At 42.2% G+C, this 18,930-nt stretch overlaps 1 protein-coding gene across 1 annotated transcript in view; it reads right to left on the bottom strand.

The window, feature by feature from the left end:
• The window catches only part of GPATCH1 (G-patch domain containing 1), a 44,102-nt gene extending 27,222 nt beyond the window's left edge, over positions 1-16,880 (bottom strand). Inside the window, exons 1-8 of the mRNA XM_079119898.1 lie at positions 16,751-16,880; positions 9,752-9,886; positions 8,026-8,111; positions 6,539-6,699; positions 5,510-5,607; positions 2,966-3,024; positions 2,191-2,433; positions 1,072-1,219 (exon numbers count right to left, since the gene is read on the bottom strand). Coding sequence (XP_078976024.1) covers positions 1,072-1,219; positions 2,191-2,433; positions 2,966-3,024; positions 5,510-5,607; positions 6,539-6,699; positions 8,026-8,111; positions 9,752-9,886; positions 16,751-16,823 — 1,003 coding nt within the window. The 5' untranslated portion in view covers positions 16,824-16,880. The remainder of the gene's footprint in view (positions 1-1,071; positions 1,220-2,190; positions 2,434-2,965; positions 3,025-5,509; positions 5,608-6,538; positions 6,700-8,025; positions 8,112-9,751; positions 9,887-16,750) is intronic.
• Positions 16,881-18,930: the final 2,050 nt, after the last annotated feature.

Below are 18,930 nucleotides of genomic sequence, written 5' to 3'. Positions count from 1 at the left end.
GTGTGTGTGTGTGTTTAGGGTACTAGGGATTGGACCCAGGGCCTCACACATGCTAGGCAAGCACTCAAACACTGAGCGTCATTCTCAACCCTTGAGATATATTTGACAAGAGTTAGATCAAACTTTATCTGACTGTAGCCAACATGTCTGAATAGATTGCTTTATCTCAGTTCTCACCTCCTGACTTACTTGTTATTGTTGTACCTATAACCAAGGAAATAACAGGTGCTATTTATTCAGTCTGTGGGTCTGTGTGCCAGACACCCAGTTATGCCTAGTTATGTTGTTAATCAACAACCTCCAGAATGGATTTTAACCTCACTTTAAAGAGGAGAATTCTGATGCCCAGAGAAGTTAGGACCCTTGCCCAAGGTCACACAGCTACAGAGCTGGGCAATAGAGATGGGATCCAAATTCAGGTCTGACTGACTCTAAAGTACATGCTACCGATACTTTAACTCCACACTGTTTACCCTCTTGTACCATTTCTGGAAAGATAAACTGAAATATTAATTTAATAATAGGATCTGAATCACCATAAACTCTGACTTGAGATTCACCTTGTATAGAAACATGTCCATCTCTGACATCAGTGAGAACCCCTTAAGTGGCAGGGGCTCAAGCAGGGAAGCAGGCTGGCGCCACGCTCTTTACTATAGATGTACCTGTCATCTGGTCCCATACCTGGCCTTCTGACCTGCCACTTGAGTTGGGCTACACTGGCCGCCTACCCAGTTCCCTGAGCTCCAAGTGCTTCCCACTTACCCACTGCCAGCTCTGACCAGCAACATGGGCACCTGTCCACACATTCACTCCATCTCTGATCCCAGACCTCTCCTTCCCCACAAAGGCCCCAATTTGATTGCCAGTTTTGGCCTTTGCCTTGTCTAAACTCTACTTTTTTCTTACAAACCACAGTGGGTCTCTCTTCTCCCCTCCTTTTCTCATCCTACATCTCTGATCAGTAATCCCCTACTCCATGGAGATGGGCAGTCTAGTACAGTCCTTCAATCTCTTGTTTCCAAGATCCTTATACATGGTCCTACCATTAATTGTGGATCATGGAATTACCTTTCTGACTTTTGTATTGCTTGGGTGCTGTCCAGCCATAAAGTCCATCTCCAGGTTCCTCATCCTTTAAAACAGTGTCATACTTGGATAGAGTTTCTGTGGCGTAGATATCATCATCTTCCTCTTCTAGGGCACCCACACCAAAAGCCTTCAAAAAACAGGGTTCAAACTGAGCAGGGTGTATATCTGTATCAAAGGATAAAACTAACTACTTCAAGGATGTGATTGATCACAATACATTAGCACTTCAGGATCACCAAGAGAGAAGCAAAATGGGAGCCCCAGATTAATGCAGCCTCAAGCGTCTTAGGAAAAAGTGACCAGAAGTAAATGCCACATCTACAGTGTGGGAGCTGTCCTCCAGCCCCCACAGTAGCCATGGGTCATGGTCCAGCATGAGAAGAGGAATGGTGAACACAGCAAAGCAATTCAGCAGAGCAGAAACAGGGCCACCAAGAGAAGAAAGGTTGAAATGTTCACCTCCTAATCACTGTGGCCTCAAGTCAGTGCTAGTGGCCAGGGTTTGAAGACCACTACCAATCTAATAGCAGCCATAAAATCTCTTAATCTTTGTGGGAGACAGCCTCCGATAAGTTCATGTTTGTTTTAAGAATTGGCAGAAAATGCACATAAAGTAAAAGTAATATTGAAATAACAAAGCAAACATTTTCTAAGTACATTTTAAGAAAGAAACTACGGAACGATTTGAAGAAGACGGGCAATCAGTAAAAGCTCTCAAACTTCCCAAAAGTACAAAGCATGTCTCCAAATAAAAATTATCTCTGGGTTCCTGATTTAAGGCATGTGGCACTAGGAAAGAGTGTAAGAGGTAGTAAAATTTAGATATAAACTTGGAGAAGCCAACTGAAGTTAGATGATCACTAAACCTAAACAGTAAGAGTGATTTTATGCTTGGCCTCTCCAGGGTAGACAAGCAGTCTGAATCCCCAGCAACACACAAACCCACCAAGAACATTATTAGGGTCAGGAAGGTGTGCATTGCAAATCTCTATGCAAAACATAACCACGTCAACGTCTTCAGATTTTGAGGTAAGTATAACATGGAAAGTACACTCATTTGTCAGTGTTTCTGCCTTTAAAAAACACACACACTTTTACCTGGCCTGAAATTCCCAATTTTCTTCCTTTATTCAGTCCAATATCTCCAAGAAGATTGCTGGTCCCCTCAGATCCTCCACTGAAAAGATTCAAATGTTCTCCTGAAGTTCCAAAAAGTGCTTGGTGGGGATCCAGGCCCTTGTAAGCCAGTCCGTGTACATTATCCTTAGGTGTAAAATCCACAGGTGTGACGTCTTTGGGTGCAAAGGTCACATTATCAGGCAAGTAGTCATCATCTTCTTCCTATATCCATGTTTAAAGTGGAATTAATGTGAGTCACTGCATGGCACAGAGTAAACCCATGAAATACTATATTAAAATGCAGTGATTAACTCCAAACAGAACAATTGCCAAACTCTCATTTATGCTGGTACAAATGACTAAATCACATCCCTGAACAGATGATAGTAATGCAAACAACTCCATTTTAAAAGAACCTGAACATGGGGCTGGGTTTGGGGCTCAGGGGCAGAATATTTGCCTAGCAAGTGTGAGGCACTGGGTTAAATCCTTAGTACCACATAGAAAAAATAATAAATAAACAAAATAAAGGCATGCTATTCATCTGCAACTACAAAAAAAGTTTTTTTAAAGAATCTAAATAGACATGGGATACCTATGCTAATGGCGTGTTGCTGAAAACATCACCTGACATAACCATGACTGTTTTAGAGTATGAGTGTTTCATGGTAATGGGATGTGACTTATTTCTTAAAGTTGTTTCTGTCCTTAAAATTTCATGATTGTAAAGTAACAGGTTCTACTGAACCAATACCTCAGAACCTTCAGAGCTTCCAGGGGGTAATGCACAGCCGTAGATTTTTACTCCAGGGTCTATAAAAGAGATTTCAAAGGGCATTAGTCATGAGCAACTGAAAATAAAAACCCCAACTCACTGACACTCTTCCCAGATACATGGCTGCCCTTGAGGATCAGCGTAGATCACAAGGGGACTGTGACCTATACCTGCACCCAACCTGTACCCTGACAGTGAGTAACCACTGCTGCACCAGCACCAGGGAGAACCAAAGGAAATAGCTGCAACCTTTGGGGAGCTCACTCAATCCAGCTGAGGAGACTGAGGACAAGGAAAAATAGAAAATTATGCTAAACTTTGACACAGGAAGTAGGAATTTTCACACACTGCTGGTGGGAATGTGAACTACTACCATGCTTCAGGAAGCTCTTGTGCATTATACATAAAAAGGCTTAATTTTACATGCATATTATGCTGAGCACAGTAGCACACAACTATAATCTCTGCTACTTAGGAGGCTGAGGCAGGAGGATTGCCTCCTGACAGCCTGGCAGGCTGTCTTGAAATAAAATTAAAAGGGGTGGGGATTTAGCTCAGTGATGGAGCACTTACCTAGCATGAATAAGGCCCTGGGTTTGATCCCCAATACCTCAAAAATAAATAAATAAAATAAAATACAAAATAAAAAGCAGCCAGGTGTGGTGGTACACACCTATAATCCCAGGGACTCAGGTGGCTGAGGCAGGAGGACAGCATCAGCCTCAGCAATTTAGTGAGGCCCTAAGCAATTTAGCAAGACTGTCTCAAAATAAAAGATAAAAAAGGCTTGGGATGTGGCTCAGTGGCTCAGTGGTTAAGGATCCTAGGGCTAAATCCCCAGTACAAAAAAAAAAAAAAAAAAGTATGCCACTCAGCCCCAAAATTTTGTTTTTCATAACACATAGCCATTAAAAAGCAAGCTGTAGATTAGTACTCTATCTGACGTCTGCGTGGTAAAGATTTTCTCCCATTCTGTGGGCTTTCTCTTCACATTATTGATTGTTTACTTTACTGAGAAGAAGCTTTTTAGTTTGAATCCATCCCATTTATTATTTATTCTTAATTTTACTTCTTGCACTTTAGGAGCCTTGTTAAGGAAGTCAGGTCCTGAGCTGACATCATGAAGATTTGGGTCTACTTTTTTTTTCTGTTAGGCACAGGGTCTCTGCTCTGGTGCTTAAGTCTTTGATCCAATTTGAGTTGATTTTTGTGCACAGTGAGAGGTAGAGGTTTATTTCATTTTGTTACATATGAATTTCCAGTTTTCCCAGCACCATTTGTTGAACAGGCTATCTTTTCTCCAATGTATATTTCTGGCACCTTTATCTAGTATGAGATAACCATATTTGTATGGGTTTGTCTCTGTGTCAAACACCATTTTGCACCATTGGTCTACATGGCTATTTTGGTGCCAATTCTATGCCATTTTTGTTACTATTGCTCTGTAGTACGGTTTAAGGTCTGGTAGTGTGATGTCTCCTGCTTCTCTGTTCCTGCTAAGGATTGCCTTGGCTATTCTGGGTCTCTTATTTTTCCAAATGAATTTCATGATTGCTTTTTCCATTTCTATGAAGAATTTCATTGGGAGTTTAATAGGAATTGCATTGAATCTGTATAACACTTTTGGGAGTATGGCCATTTTGACAATATTAATTCTGCCTATCCAAGAGCATGGGAATAACCCAACCAATAAATGGGCTAAGGAACTGAACAGACACTTCATGGAAGAAGAAATACAAATGATCAACAAATATATGAAAACTGTTCATCATCTCTTGCAATTAGAGAAATGCAAATCAAAACTATGATTTCATCTCACTCCAGTCAAAATGACAATTATCAAGAATACAAGCAATAATAAGTGTTGGTGAGAATGTGGGGAAAAAGGTACACTCATTCTTTGCTGGTGGGACCACAGATAAGTGCAACCACTTTGGAAAGCACTACGGAGATTCCTAAGAAAACTTGAAATGGAACCACCATTTGACCCAGCTATTCCATTCCTCCATTTATACCCAAAGAACTTAAAATCAGCATATTACAGTGACGCAGTCACATCAGTGTTTATAGCAGCTCCATTTACAATTGCTAAATTATGGAACCAACCTTGATGCCTTTCAACAGATGAAAGGATAAAGAAAATGTGGTACATAAACACAATGGAATATTACTTAACCTTAAAAAAGAATGAAATGATGACATTTGCGGATAAATGGATGAAACTATAGGATATCATGCTAAGTGAAATAAGTCACTTCCAAAAAACCAAAGTCCAAACATTTACTCTGATAAGTGGATGTTGATCCACAGTGGGGGGTGGGTAGGGAAGAATGAAGGAACCTTAGATTATGCAGAGGGAAGTGAGGGAAGGGGTGGGGTGGTGGGAATGTGAAGGACGGTAGAATGAGACAGACATTATCACCTATATCCATGTATAAAAAATTTTTTTAATAAAATAAATAAAAAACAAATAGAAACAAACAAAAAGCATGCTATAGAATTAATGATGATCAATATACATACCAGGTTTTTGTCGGCGTGGCCTTCTCTTTACACGAGGACCAACTCCTTGTCCTTCCTTCCAACCCATTTTTCTTAGTAATTCAAAACCAACAGATAATCTAAGATATCAAGCATAGAAAATTAAGTTCTTTTTTTTTAATTTATTTTCATTGTAAACAAATGGGATACATCTTGTTTCTCTGTTTGTACATGAAGTAGAGGCATACCATTTGTGTATTCACACATTTACATAGGGTAATGGTGTTTGATTCATTCTGTTATTTTTTCCTTCCCCCTCACCCCTCCTACCCCTCTCTTCCCTCTATACAGTCAGTCCCTCCTTCCTCCATTTTTGCCTCCCTCTTACCCCCCAAAAATTAACTTCTTTTTACAACATTAGCAACAGTATGAAATAAGCGACTTCTGAATTCTGGCCCAGCTCCCTGTCTTGTCTATGCTCCTCCTTGGTTCCCTTTAGAACAACAAGGTCCTGCTGCTCCAGCTACAGCTGGCTGGGCTTGGAGGGGGCACACCTCAAATGCGGAGGTCAATCAGATGTCCTCTCTCCCAGGCCTTTGGGATGGGCACTCAGGGACTGTACATAGTCCTTGTCAAGCATATGGCCTGGGAAACCATAAATATCTGTGGCTGCCATATCAGGCCACATGCCCAGAAGCACAACAAGGAGGTATATGGAAAGAGAGGGTAGAATGAGGCAGACAGGGGAGAGCCCATAAGGCTAAGGAGGTGGGGGAAGGAAGCCACCACTAAACTACATCCTCAGCCCTCCTCCTTTTTTTTTTTTTTGAGACAGGGTCTCACTAAATTACCCAGGCTGGCTTCAAACTTGCAATCTTCCTGCCTCACCTTCCCAGGAAGCAGGGATTATAGGCATTCACCACCACACCTATTTAAAATCTATTTCCACTTAGACTTCAAGTCTCAGAAGATTTCTCTTATTTATGACTAAACTATACCTAATTAAGATAATCACACATATGCAAAGCACTGATGCCAAGAGCAGAAGAGTCAGAATTAAATTTTCCTCACTTTGCTGGTGTTATGAGGTCATCAAGCAGAGTAGCTCCAGGAATAGGGGCCGTAGCGGCTGCCAATTGTCTGGCCTTCTCTCGTATTCTATCTTTGGTTTTTGAAGCAAAATCATCTGTGGTAACAATTGCTTTAGGTGCTATCCCAAATTCACTAAGATCCTTTAAAAGAATATGAAACAATTACATTATATGGAAAGTGGTTAAACATAATATATCACATAGCTTTATTTCTTCTTTAAAGAAAACTTAAAACCACAAAGTTTAGCTCAAGAACAGCAGAGTGACAGACTTCACACTGACTTAGGAATCTTATCCTCACATGATGAAAGGCTAATAGCCAAGGACACAGCTGGAAAATGGCTGCTCAGTGGGGGCACAACAGACACCACCACACTGGAAAGACAGGAAGTAGAGGGCAAGGTCTTCTCAAGAATATTTCAAAGATCAGTGTGAAGGGGCAAAGCCTAGACTCAGACAGTAGGCACTTGTAAGGGCCTATGTGCCAGGCCTGGAGCCCATTTGCATTTTCTGGAGCAGATGCTGTGGCTGCCTATCCAACATCCACTGCCCCTTCCTCTTTCTTTGCAGAGCTCTGAGGTTGTCCAGGTCACCAAGCACTTCAGGAGTGGTGTGCCAGTGTTGGGGAGGGCATTAATGAGTAGGGGTTCCTGTCTTATCTAAGGCAGTCACTTTGGTCCTGTTTCCCTTACAAGGGACAGGTTTAGGAATGGGCAGGTAAAATAATCAAACTGAGCATATATGAGGAAAATACACCAAAAAACTTTTTTCTTTACTCTCAGGAAAAGTTACCAGGAAGAATGACCTCCTTCTACTGGATAATGTCACACTGGATGTGCCAACCGAAACTACTGCAGCCACACTGAAACCATGAGGAGAGGTGTACGAGGACCTGACATGCAGATGACTAGAAGAGAGCCAGGGGCCTATGACATCTAGTCTTCTTGCTGTGTGGGATGGGTTTCCTTATAACTCTATGTTATTCCTAAGACAAAAGAGACCTCCCTCTCCTCTTCCCTGAAGCCTACAGCATGCTGCTTTATTTATTTTACTTAATCTTTATTATGGATGAATTCATGCCTAAGATTTAAGGTGAGAGACATTTAATTTTAGTCTAGTTGCTCACTGTTCCTTAAACTGCACTATGTGTACAAGTTACTGTGGAAAACCACAGGCTGAGCACATGAATACTGTGCTCTGGGGAAAACTGGTGCTTTTTGAGTAAATATGCCTGTATATGACTTCATCTTTATACTCTTGACTTCAGAAACTAGCCTCAGTATAAGATGCTGCTATGATGAAGGAGATCCATTGATGTACAGGGCACTACAGTGCAAATATCTAAAAGATAAAGCCTTATGAACACAGAGGAAATCATACATTGAACTTTCTGGGAGAGGGAAGATACTACAACAACCAATCACACTTATCCCACCACTGAATCGGCACTTAGTTTTGAGCACCCACCTCTTCATCCATAAAATCTTCAGGACCAAGAACAGATTTGTCTGCTCTATTCTGTCGTGAAGATATAAAAGTAGAGGGTGTCCATCCTAGAAAAAAAAAAAAAAGAGTTTAGAACTTTATGATCCTATATAATATTTTGGTTTATAATTAAATACTTAAGTAACATATAGAGACTTGAAACTCACAATAACTATAAACTTTCAGAGAGGATATCTGTTTCCCTGTGAGGCAGTCTTTACTGCTTATCAATCCCCTGCTGTTTACCCCATTTGTCCACCACAATAACTATAAACTTTCAGCTACCACCCATCACACTGCTTATATAGACATAATTATGCAAACAAAGTTCTTATTAATCCTTAGAGTCCCTGCTGTCGGATCTTAGTGAATACAGTGAGGTCTCCCTGTAAGAACTGGAAACAAAAGAAAGAAAATTCTGCCAGGCACGGTGGCCCACACCTGTAAACTTGCAATTTACAGCTACTTGGCAAGCTGAGGCAAAACAATTGCAAGTTTGAGGCCACCATCACCAACTGAGCAAGACCCTGTCTCAAAATAAAAAATCTAAAGAACTGAGGTCAATCCCTAGCATCACATACATACACAAAAAAGAACTGAGGGTGTGGTTCAGTGGTAGAGCACCCCTGGGTTCGGAAGGAAGGAAGGAAGGAAGGAAGGAAGGAAGGAAGGAAGGAAGGAAGGAAGGAAGGAAGGAAGGAAGGAAGGAAGGAAGGAAGGAAGGAAGGAAGGAAGGAAGGAAGGAAGGAAGGAAGGAAGGAAGGAAGGAGGGAAGGAGGGAGGGAGGGAGGGAGGGAAGGAGGGAAGGAGGGAAGGAGGGAAGGAGGGAAGGAGGGAAGGAGGGAAGGAAGGAAGGAAGGGGAAAGGAAAGGAGGGAGGGAAGGAAACAATATGGGGTTGGGGGTGTAACTCAGTGGTAGAGTACCTGCTCAGCATGAACAAGGCCCTAGGTTTTATCCCTAGTATCCAAAATAAAAACAAAAACAAAACAACAACAAAGAACATGTACAATACCTTAAACAATATGGAATGATTTGTATTATATGTGAAAATTTTAAGTGACTTTTTTCTCTAGAGGGAGAGCAAGTAGTAACCAGTCATGCTGAGGTCCCTAGTGTCAACAGAGCCACTGGTGATTCCCCAGATAGCTATGATGCAAGACTGACTCCTTAACCTCCCCAACCCTTGATGGCCCCATCTATAAAACACCTATGGCACCTGTCCTCCTTAGTCACTGAGTCAGGTGAGACAATCAATGATTAATTCAGTGAATCCCTGTGAGGGTACTTTGTACATGGCCAGACACAGTATGAAACAAAGTCATTATTATGGTTTAATCATCTGGTTAGAATGTATCCACTTTTCTCCAAAGTGGAAAAAAACTCAGGGAGCACAGGAGGGAAAGGGGGAGGAAAAAAGGGGGGGATCATGAATTGAAATAGAATGCCATACATGTATAAGTTTGTCCGGATTAACCCAACTACTATGCATAACTAAAACATTCAGAACAACAAAAACAACAACTTTCATCTTCAGGTTGCAGTCAATGAACAACATGCAAGTAAACAAACATTCAAAGAATATAAAATCTACAGTGTACACACAAAACATTTGAAGAACTTTACTTGAAAAGCCAGGAGAGGGAAATCTTATGATATTTAAGCCATTTGCTTTAGCAATGGAATAGCTGTGAGTAGAGAGATCATACCTTCTTTAGAGCCAACAGTATTGAAGTACCCCGCGGAGAACCCTCCACTAAAGGCTCCGTGAAATCGTTTATACCTTCCTTTTTCATCTCTGACAGTCTGATCCTGAAGAGGAATTGGCTTCTTTGGTCTTTCACCTGAAGGGAAAAAGAAATGTTTTTTGAACGAAAAGGAAGATAATAGTGAGTTAGAAAGACTTCAGGGAAAACTTCATTTCTTGACACCAAGCTGTTCAATTCTTATGACTTCAAATATAACCATTTAAATTAAGCTGCTCTCTCTAGACTTTACTAGCTTATATGGTTCAGAGAACAGTATATTATATTTTTTTATATTTAAGTTTACATTAGAAATTTTGTATCAAAAATGCCCTGCTTTTCCCATTAAATTCCTTTATAGGAAAAAAAACAAATTATACTGGGGGTGTTCTAACAACTGGGAGAGAAACCTCCTGGCAATGAAGAAGGCAACATGCTACAGTGACAGTGGCGTTATTTGTTGAGGTTGGCCTCGAACTTGCAATCCTCATACTTCAGTTGTTTCCACCCACAGAGTGGCTGGGATTACAGGTGCACCATCACACCTGGCTCCATTTTCCCCAAGTCTTAAGGGTTTCCTTGATTTCTGTGAATTTCTTTATTTCACAGTTATGGTTCTTTAAGCTTATTCCTTTCACAACTTTGTCGAAAAGAGCTGGGTTTTTACATTATTCAAGCAAAAGGCATTTAATACATTTTAGCCTAGGCTAAAAATTCCTTAGATTTATGGCTTCAAGTATATGTCAAAAATTCCTGCCTAATTTTATTGACTCCAATTAAAATTGGAGGATTCTGAATTTATTTAAAAATTTTTAAAACAACAACTTGTTTTCAAAGAACAGAAAATAGGTTCAGTGGTTAATTAAGGGAAAGGAATTGAGTCACAGTGCTGTGCATCTTAAAGCCAACTCCATCTTCACTGGTGCTAGACTTCAGTCAATTTAACCTCCTAGTGCTTCAATCTCCTCATCTATAGAAAGGAAATGACATGGCTATTTCTTAGAATGTGCAAATTAAATAATGCCTGTCTATAAAATTCTCAGCAAGAAGAGCAACACACACATGCCAGACATGGTGGCACACGCCTGTAATCCCAGCAGCTTGGGAGGCTGAGATAGGAGGACAGCAGGTTTGAGGCCAGCCTCAGGAATTACTGAGGCTCTAAGTAATTTAGTGAGACCCTGTCTCAAAAAAAAAAAAAACAAAACATAAAAGAGCTGGGATGTGGTTCAGTGGTTAAGATCTCCTGGGTTCAATCCACAGTACCAAAAAAAAAAAGAAAAAGTAGCACACCATAAATACTTTAAAATTGCTAGCTGCTATTACTATTATTATCATTATTACATGCAATGTATAAGATGTGTTGAGGAGCACATGGGCACATAGACCACTATTAACGACAATAATTAAGTCAGTTTCTACCTTTTTTTTTTTTTTTTTTTTTTTCTTGAGATGTGGTTTTGTTATGTTACTTAGACTGGTTTGAACTCATGGGCTCTAGTGATCCTTCTGCCTCAGCCTAAGTACTGGAGACTATAGGTATGTGCCACCATGCCCAGCTGTTCCTACTTTGGGAACAAAAAATAGAAGACAAAAAGTAAAGGAGCTTCCCAGCCTCATAGTCCTAAATTCTTATTTGTGGCTTATGAAAGTCCAGGTCATTCCTGGAGTATAACCTTAACAGTAGCAGGGTGGACAGAAGCTCAGGTTTGAAAATCAGGAAATCTGAGTTCAAATCCCTCTACCCCACTATTTGTTAGTATTGTGGTCTTGGGAAAATTACTTAATCTCTCTAAGCCTCAGTCTCCAAAACTGTAAAATGAAGATAACAATGGATCCCATCTTCATAAAATGATAATAAGGATTAAGTGTGTAGACCGATGAGCACAGTACCTGACTATAGTGAAGCTCAGTGAATATCAGCTGCAATGTCTTTTTTTCACCCTAAAGAACCAAATTACAACTTGGATCCCCTAATCCAAGATTTTCACCATTTCTTAGAAATACAGTACACACTCCATTACCACACGTGCAACTGTTCATGATTGTTGGCTAAGTTGGAATTTCTCAACCTTGGCATGGTATTTTTTATATATATTTATATTTTAGTTCTTGTTTGACATAATACCTTTATTTTATTTATTTATTTTTATGTGGTGCTGGGGATGGAACCCAGTACCTCGCACTTGCTAGGTGAGTGCTCGTCCGCTGAGCCACACCCCAGCCCTCAACCTCAGCACTATTGAGAGTTTGTGCTAGATAATTCTTCATTGTGGATGCAATATCTTGGGCACTTTAGGATATTTAGCAGCATCCTTGGACTACATCACCAGATGCCAGTAGCAGCTTCCCCCACCCCGCCACCCCAATTAGTATAACAACCAAAAAATATCTCCAGACATTGCTAATTTTTTGTTTGTTTGTTTGGTACTGGGGATTGAATCCAGGTGCACTTAACCACTGAGTCATTATTATATTTTATTCTGAGACAGGGTCTCACTCAGTTGCTTAGGGTCTCATTAAATTGCTGAGGCTGGCTTTGAATTCACAATTCTCCTGCCTCAGCCTCCCAACTTGCTGGGATTACAGGTGTGCACCACACCAAGCTCAGACATTGCTAATTAACCCCAGCTGAGAACACCTGGGCTAAGGTAAGGACAGGTCCTACCAGGGCTAGGTACTATTCTTGCTCTGCTCTCCTGCTCTTGATCTAGAAAAGGAGATACAATCTGCAGACAACTAAGTGGGACCTATGGCAACAGATGATGAAGGTCAACCAGTGTGGCCAACTAGGTGCCACAGGGCTCCTAAGAAGGCGCCACTTCTAACCACAGTGATGGGAAAATTCCAGAAAGGAGGTGGCATTTTAGCTACGCCCTGCTGTGATTACTGCTAATAATAACAATGAATTCCTTCCATATCAGATATGATAAATTATTTCATTTATTATATAATGATAAGGATACTGATTAAGTAACTGCCCTGGAGTCCGCACTTAATAAGCACAAAGCTGAACCAGATTTCAACTCTGTCCCCAGGTCAGGTATGCCACCCACACTGTCCCTTACTTACTTGTGGTCAAAAGTTTACTGAAGGTCTTGCATTGAGCATCTTGGTTCTAGACCCTGGACTGGAAAGCTAAACACAGCGCCCAACAGAAGAGACCTGCATGTACTGCATGTTTCTGACAACACGAAGGACCACATCCGCCACCCTTAGGAATGAACGGAATTTTTTTTTTGTCCCAGAACTGGGGATGGAACCCAGGGTCTTTTGTACATTCTAGATTCCAAGCCCTTTATAAATTTTATTTTGATACAGAGTTGACCTGGAACTTGTGATCCTCCTGCCTCAGTCTCCAGAATAGCTGGAATTATAGGTATGTATCATCATGCCTGGTAAGAGCAGAATTTAGAAAGCTGCAGATAAAGACGTGATTTCCAACAGAAGCATCAACACCCATCAGCAAAGAGGAGGTATAATAAGGCGATGTTGGGGTGCGGGTGTAGCTTGTTAGGTACCTTGAGAAAGCAGTCCAATCAGACTAGAGAAGCAGGGAAAAGTGTAAGATGGAACCAGAAGAGCAGATGGTGTGGAGGATCTTGAATATGGTGCTGCAGGGTGTATGGTATGTGCTCTGGGTGATGGAAATCACAGGTAGTTTTAGGCATAAGAGTCACAGCACCAAGGAGGCAAACAGCCTTAAAATTAATCTGGGTACAGGATAAGCTGGATATGAGAATTCTGGAACCAAGTGAAAATGTCTTAAGAAAGAACAGGTAAGTACTGGTGCCCTTTTCCTTTCATGCTGGTCACCGACACTAAGCTCCCTGGCTTTTTTTTTTTTTTTCTCCCAATATTTCTTCAGTTGTAGATAGACACAATACCTTTATTTTTATGTGGTGCTGAGGCTCGAACCCAGTGCCTCACATGTGCTAAGCAAGCACTCTGCTACTGAGCTACAACCCCAGTCCCCTGGCTAATTCTTAACAAATAAACCTTTCTCTCAGGACCAGTGACTTTAATTTAGGTGTGGAGGCCCTCCTCTATCAATGTTTGTCTAACCTGTCACTAAAACTTCAAAGACAGACTAAAAGTGATTGTTATAGTGTGCTATATTGTAAAATGTAGTCAGAGTGCATTTAAGCTTCAAAGTGCTTGGGAAACAATGAATTGGGCTGGGGATGTAGCTCGATGGAGTGTGTGCTTAGCATACAGGAGGCCCTCAACTCAATCCCCAGCACCAAAAAAAGAAAAAAACAGGAAAACAATGATCAATCCTCAAAAAAAGTTAATACTAAGAAATTAAAGGATGTTTCTAGACCAGACCAAAAAAAAATCTACAAATGTCCCTTCCTTCCACTTGAAATGCATGATTAGAATAAAAACCTTCATTTCAAATTTTTTGTGCACCATCAAAAGAAGAAGAACTAGAGCCCGGCATGGTGGGTAGACAATCATGTAATCCCAGCTACTTGGGAGGGTGAGGCAGGAGGATCCCCAAGTTTGAGGCTGGCAGCATAGTTAGATAAAATAAAAGGGATGGGGCCTGATGTGGTGATGAACACCTATAATCCCAGACACTTGGGAGGTTCAAGGCCAGCCTGGGCAACATAGAGCTGTCTCAAAATAAAAAATAAAAAGGGTTGGAGATGTAACTCAGTCGTAGAGACCCTGGATTTCATCCCAAAAAGAGGAGAAAGAGAAGAATTAGAAAAATAAAGGTTAAATAATTGATGACTTAACAAGATGTCACTTCACAAGGAAATAGCTGTGAGACCAGAAACATAGGAATGAAAGGAACAGATGCCTAACATGGCTGAAGTAACCTTTACACAGGCATCCTTAACCCTTCTCCTCTTGCATAGCTAAATTCTAACCAGTCTTTACAGGACCCTCATCCTGCCTCCTGAGAATCTCAGATTGGCTTGAATAGGATATTTCTCATCTATATCACACATTTTAGAACTTGCAAAACTTTATGATTTTATTCTTTACTAGATTTGAAACTCTCCAGTGAAGAAGAGTCTCCAATAAAGAACAGTCCAGAATGATGTAATACCAGTGATAGCCCTGTTCTACTCAAGGTCTGGCCTGTATGGAAAAGAGCTCTGCAAATAGTGCTGAGGAGACTTTACACTGAATTTTTCACAGAACTGGAGGTGTTGAGTGTGGAACAGAGATGTCTTAGAGGAAAAGAAAGGCTGTCTTCAAACACTAAGAAGCATCCAGGAGACTAACCTTTCTCTGCCTTCTATAAGCAGAGGGCAAGTTGGTGCACACCATAATCCCAGTGGCTCAGGAGGCTGAGGCAAGAGGATCACAAGTTCAAAACCAGGCTCAGCAACTTAGCGAGACTGTCTCTAAACGAGATTTTAAAAAAGACTGGGGATGTGGCTCAGAGGTTAAGTACTTCTGAGTTCAATACCCACTACCAAAAAAAAAAAAAAACATATATATATATATATATATGTGTGTGTACATATATAAAGAGAGAGACAGAGCTAGAGAGAGATAAAGAGTGAGAGAGAGAGAGAGAGAGAGAGAGAGAGAGAGAGAGAGACAGAGAGAGAGACAGAGAGAGAGAATGTCAGTAAATATGTAGAGCCAGTAAATATGTAGAGTTAGTATTTGGCAGAATCTTCTAATGATTAAAACTCTATGTAATAAAAGGAGCATCAGTGGAACATTCCCAGAAGTACAATCAACAAACAACCTGTCAGTGTGGCAAAGAGGGAAGAGAACCCCACTAATAGAAAATCCACAAGTAATACCTGGTCCAAGGACTTCACCGTACTTATTCTGTCTTTCCCACAGGGATAGTATTGCCATTGGCCCTTTTTGGACACTCAATACATATTTTGCTGAACGAATCAAGTTATTGGGTGGAACACAACAGAAACATAGACGAGAACCTTGATTCATCTTGCCCTCATCCCTACATTCCAATAGCAAGTCAGCTCTGCCTTCCAAGCATATCCCACACAGACCACTGCTTACTACCACCATGGTTAAGTCTCCAGTCCATCCCATATTGTCTCCAGACCTTTTATTTTATTCTATCTTTAATATTTTTAGTTGTCAATGAATCTTTTATTTATATGCGGTGCTGAGGATCAAACCCAAAGCCTTACAGGCAAGCGCTCTACCACAGAGCCACATCTCCAGCCCTCCAGACCTTTTAAAATGCTAATTTCCCTGCTTAGCTCTTTTTCACTCCCAACCAGACTATTCCCCAAGCAGAAGGTGGAATAATATTTAAAATAGAGCCAGGTGCAGAGGCACATGCCTGTAATTCCAGTAATGGGAGGCTGAGGCAGGAAGATCACCAAGTTTGAAGCCAGCCTCAGCAACTTGGTGAGGCCCTGAGCAAATTAGTGAGACCTTGTCTCAAAATAAAAAATAAAAAGGGCTGGGTATGTAGCTCAATCAAAAGGGGCCTGGGTTCAATTCCCAATACCAACACGTACACATCCCTCCCTGTGTAAAACCCTCCAGTGGTTCCCTGCCTGCCGGTCTGACATCACCTTCTACTGGTTTATGCCTCGTGCTGTCTGTTCCACCCACACCAGACTACCTGTTCCTCAATTTGCTAAACTGGCTGCCCCAGCAGGGCCTTTGCACTTGCTGTTCCATCTGCCTGAAAGGCTTTTCCCCCGTCTTCCCATGGCTGGTTTCTTCCTTAGTTTCAAGACTGAGCGCAAACGTCCCTTTGGAAGAAGAGACTGCTTGATCACCACCCATTCACACACGAGTTGTTTCATCATTTTTGTATCTCTCAACCTTCTGGGTCTGTGCTCCCCCCAGAACGTGAGACCCCGAGAGCGCAGCGCACGCCTCCCTAGTCGCTGTTCCCAGCGCCCACTGCAAGAGAGCAAAGGCCCAGCACGACGCTGCACTTTGTCGTCCCGAATCCTGGTCCCCCGGCCTATTTTCTCCAGGTTCTGCTAATTCGGTCCGCACCTTCTTCCAGAGGCTCCAGGCCCGTCCCATAGCTGACCAGGTCCTCTTCGCTGTCACTGTCCAGCGCCGCCATCCTGCTCTCTTCCGGGCCCCGCCCCCTCGCTACGGAAACCGAAGCGAGCCAAAAGTCTTTCGCTCTTCCTCCTCCGCGGACTGAGGTGATGCTCTAAGGCTACGCCAGTAGGTTCAGGAAAATGTTCACGTTGCCACTCGCTGCTTAGTCCCATCCGGTGCAAAGTGGACCCAGGCAGGCGTTGCCTCGGAGGATTTGGGAACGTCGGTCTGCCATCCTAAGTCTGCGATGTGCCGATCAGGAGGAGATGCCCAGAAGAAAATGGAAGCCACTCAACTGTCCAGCCGCCAGGCGGGTTCTCCATAATGCGATGCCTGTCCCCACCCCCAACCCCGGTCTGTCACTCCAGATACCCTTTCCCCGCCAGCAATCAGTGCCCCGCTCAGTCCCACCCCTACTGTCCATCCAGCCCAGACACGGGCCGGCAAAGTTCGCGTGCTTCCAGATGTGTCGCTCCCCGCTGTGATTTCACTTGCTGCTGCAGGTGGGAGGCGAGGCAAGATTGAGAACTCTGGGAAAACGGAGGCGGCCGGGCGCGGTGGCGTTCCCTTTTAACCCCAGCGGCTGGGAGGCTGAAGCAGGAGGATCCCGAGTTCTCAGCTAGCCTCAGCAATTTAGTGAGGCCCTGTCTCAAAATAAAAAATAAAAAGGAATAGGAATGTGACTCATTTAAGCTCCCCTGGGTTCAATGCCCGGTATCAAAAACAAATAAAAGGAGGTGGATGGGAACACACACATAGACAGACACACACACACACACATTCTGTATCATTGTATTTATATTTGCCGAAATGGAGTACCCCTACACCCTGGGAATCTAAGTACCCATGAAGGCAGCTGGGGGTACTTGCTGAAAGAGAAAAACAAAAAAGCAGATAATAATAGAAAAATAAAAATAATAAAAGAGAAGAGTACAGGGTTGGGGGTATAGCTCAGTGATGGAGCATGTACTAGCATGCTTGAAGCCCGGGACTCAATCCCCAACACCACCAAATTAAGAAAAAGAAAGAGAGAGAGAGAGAGAGAGAGAGAGAGAGAAAGGAGTATGGAGAGGGGAAAGAAGAAAACAGAAAGAAACAGAAAACTAGCTGGACACAGTGGCGAATGCCTGTAATCCCAGTGGCTGGGGAAACTGAGGCCAGAGCATTATAAATTCAAAGCCAGGGGGAATGGGAATAGGAAAGACAGTAGGATGAATCAGACATAACTTTCCTATGTTCATATGTGAATACACCACAACTGAAACCCCACATCATGTACAACCACAAGAATGGAATCCTAATTAGAATGTTATATTCCATGTATAACTTGTGTATAATATGTCAATACACACTCTACTGTCATCTATATCTAAAAAGAAAAAATAAAATTAAAAAAAAAGTTCAAAGCCAGCCTCAGCAACTCAGTGAAGCCCTAAGTAACTTAGTGAGACACCCGTCTCAAAATAAAAAAAAAAAGAACTGGGGGAGCCAGGCACGGTGGTCCACACCTGTAATCCCCAGTGGCTCAGGAGACTGAGACAGGAGATCGACAGAAGGATCGTGAGTTCAAGGCCAGCCTCAGCAAAGGTGAGGCACTAAGCAACTCAGTGAGACCCTGTCTCTAAATAAAATACAAAATAGGGCTGAGGAGGTGGCTCAGTGATTGAGTGGCCCTGAGTTCAAACCCTGGTATCCACTCCCCAAAAAAGGAAAGAAAGAAACATTTGTTAAATATTACCCCACTCCAAACTCCTTTTCACAGAAGAGAAAAATGAAGTTCAGGTACCTAGTATAGTAAGGGGTGAGGCTGATGTAAAACCTGACATATATATATGATGCCAAGTGCAATGGCACATGCCTGCAATTCCAGCAACTCAGGAGGCAGAGGCAGGAGGATTACAAGTTTGAGGCCAGCTTAGGCAATTTAGTGAGAAGGTGTCTCAATATTAAAAGGAGGGGGTGCTACAGATGGACTCTAGTAAAGTGCCTCCGGGTTCAATCTCCAGTACAAGAAGGAAGGAAGGAACAAAGGAACGAAGGAACGAAGGAAGGCAGGCCAGGCTTGATGGTGCATGCCTGGAACTACAACTCCTAGGGAGACTGAGGGAAACCCATATATCCACATA

The sequence above is a fragment of the Sciurus vulgaris genome, assembly GCF_902686455.1.
Source record: "Sciurus vulgaris genome assembly, chromosome: 17".
Lineage (NCBI taxonomy): Eukaryota > Metazoa > Chordata > Mammalia > Rodentia > Sciuridae > Sciurus > Sciurus vulgaris.
This window is presented reverse-complemented; position numbering and strand designations above follow the sequence as displayed.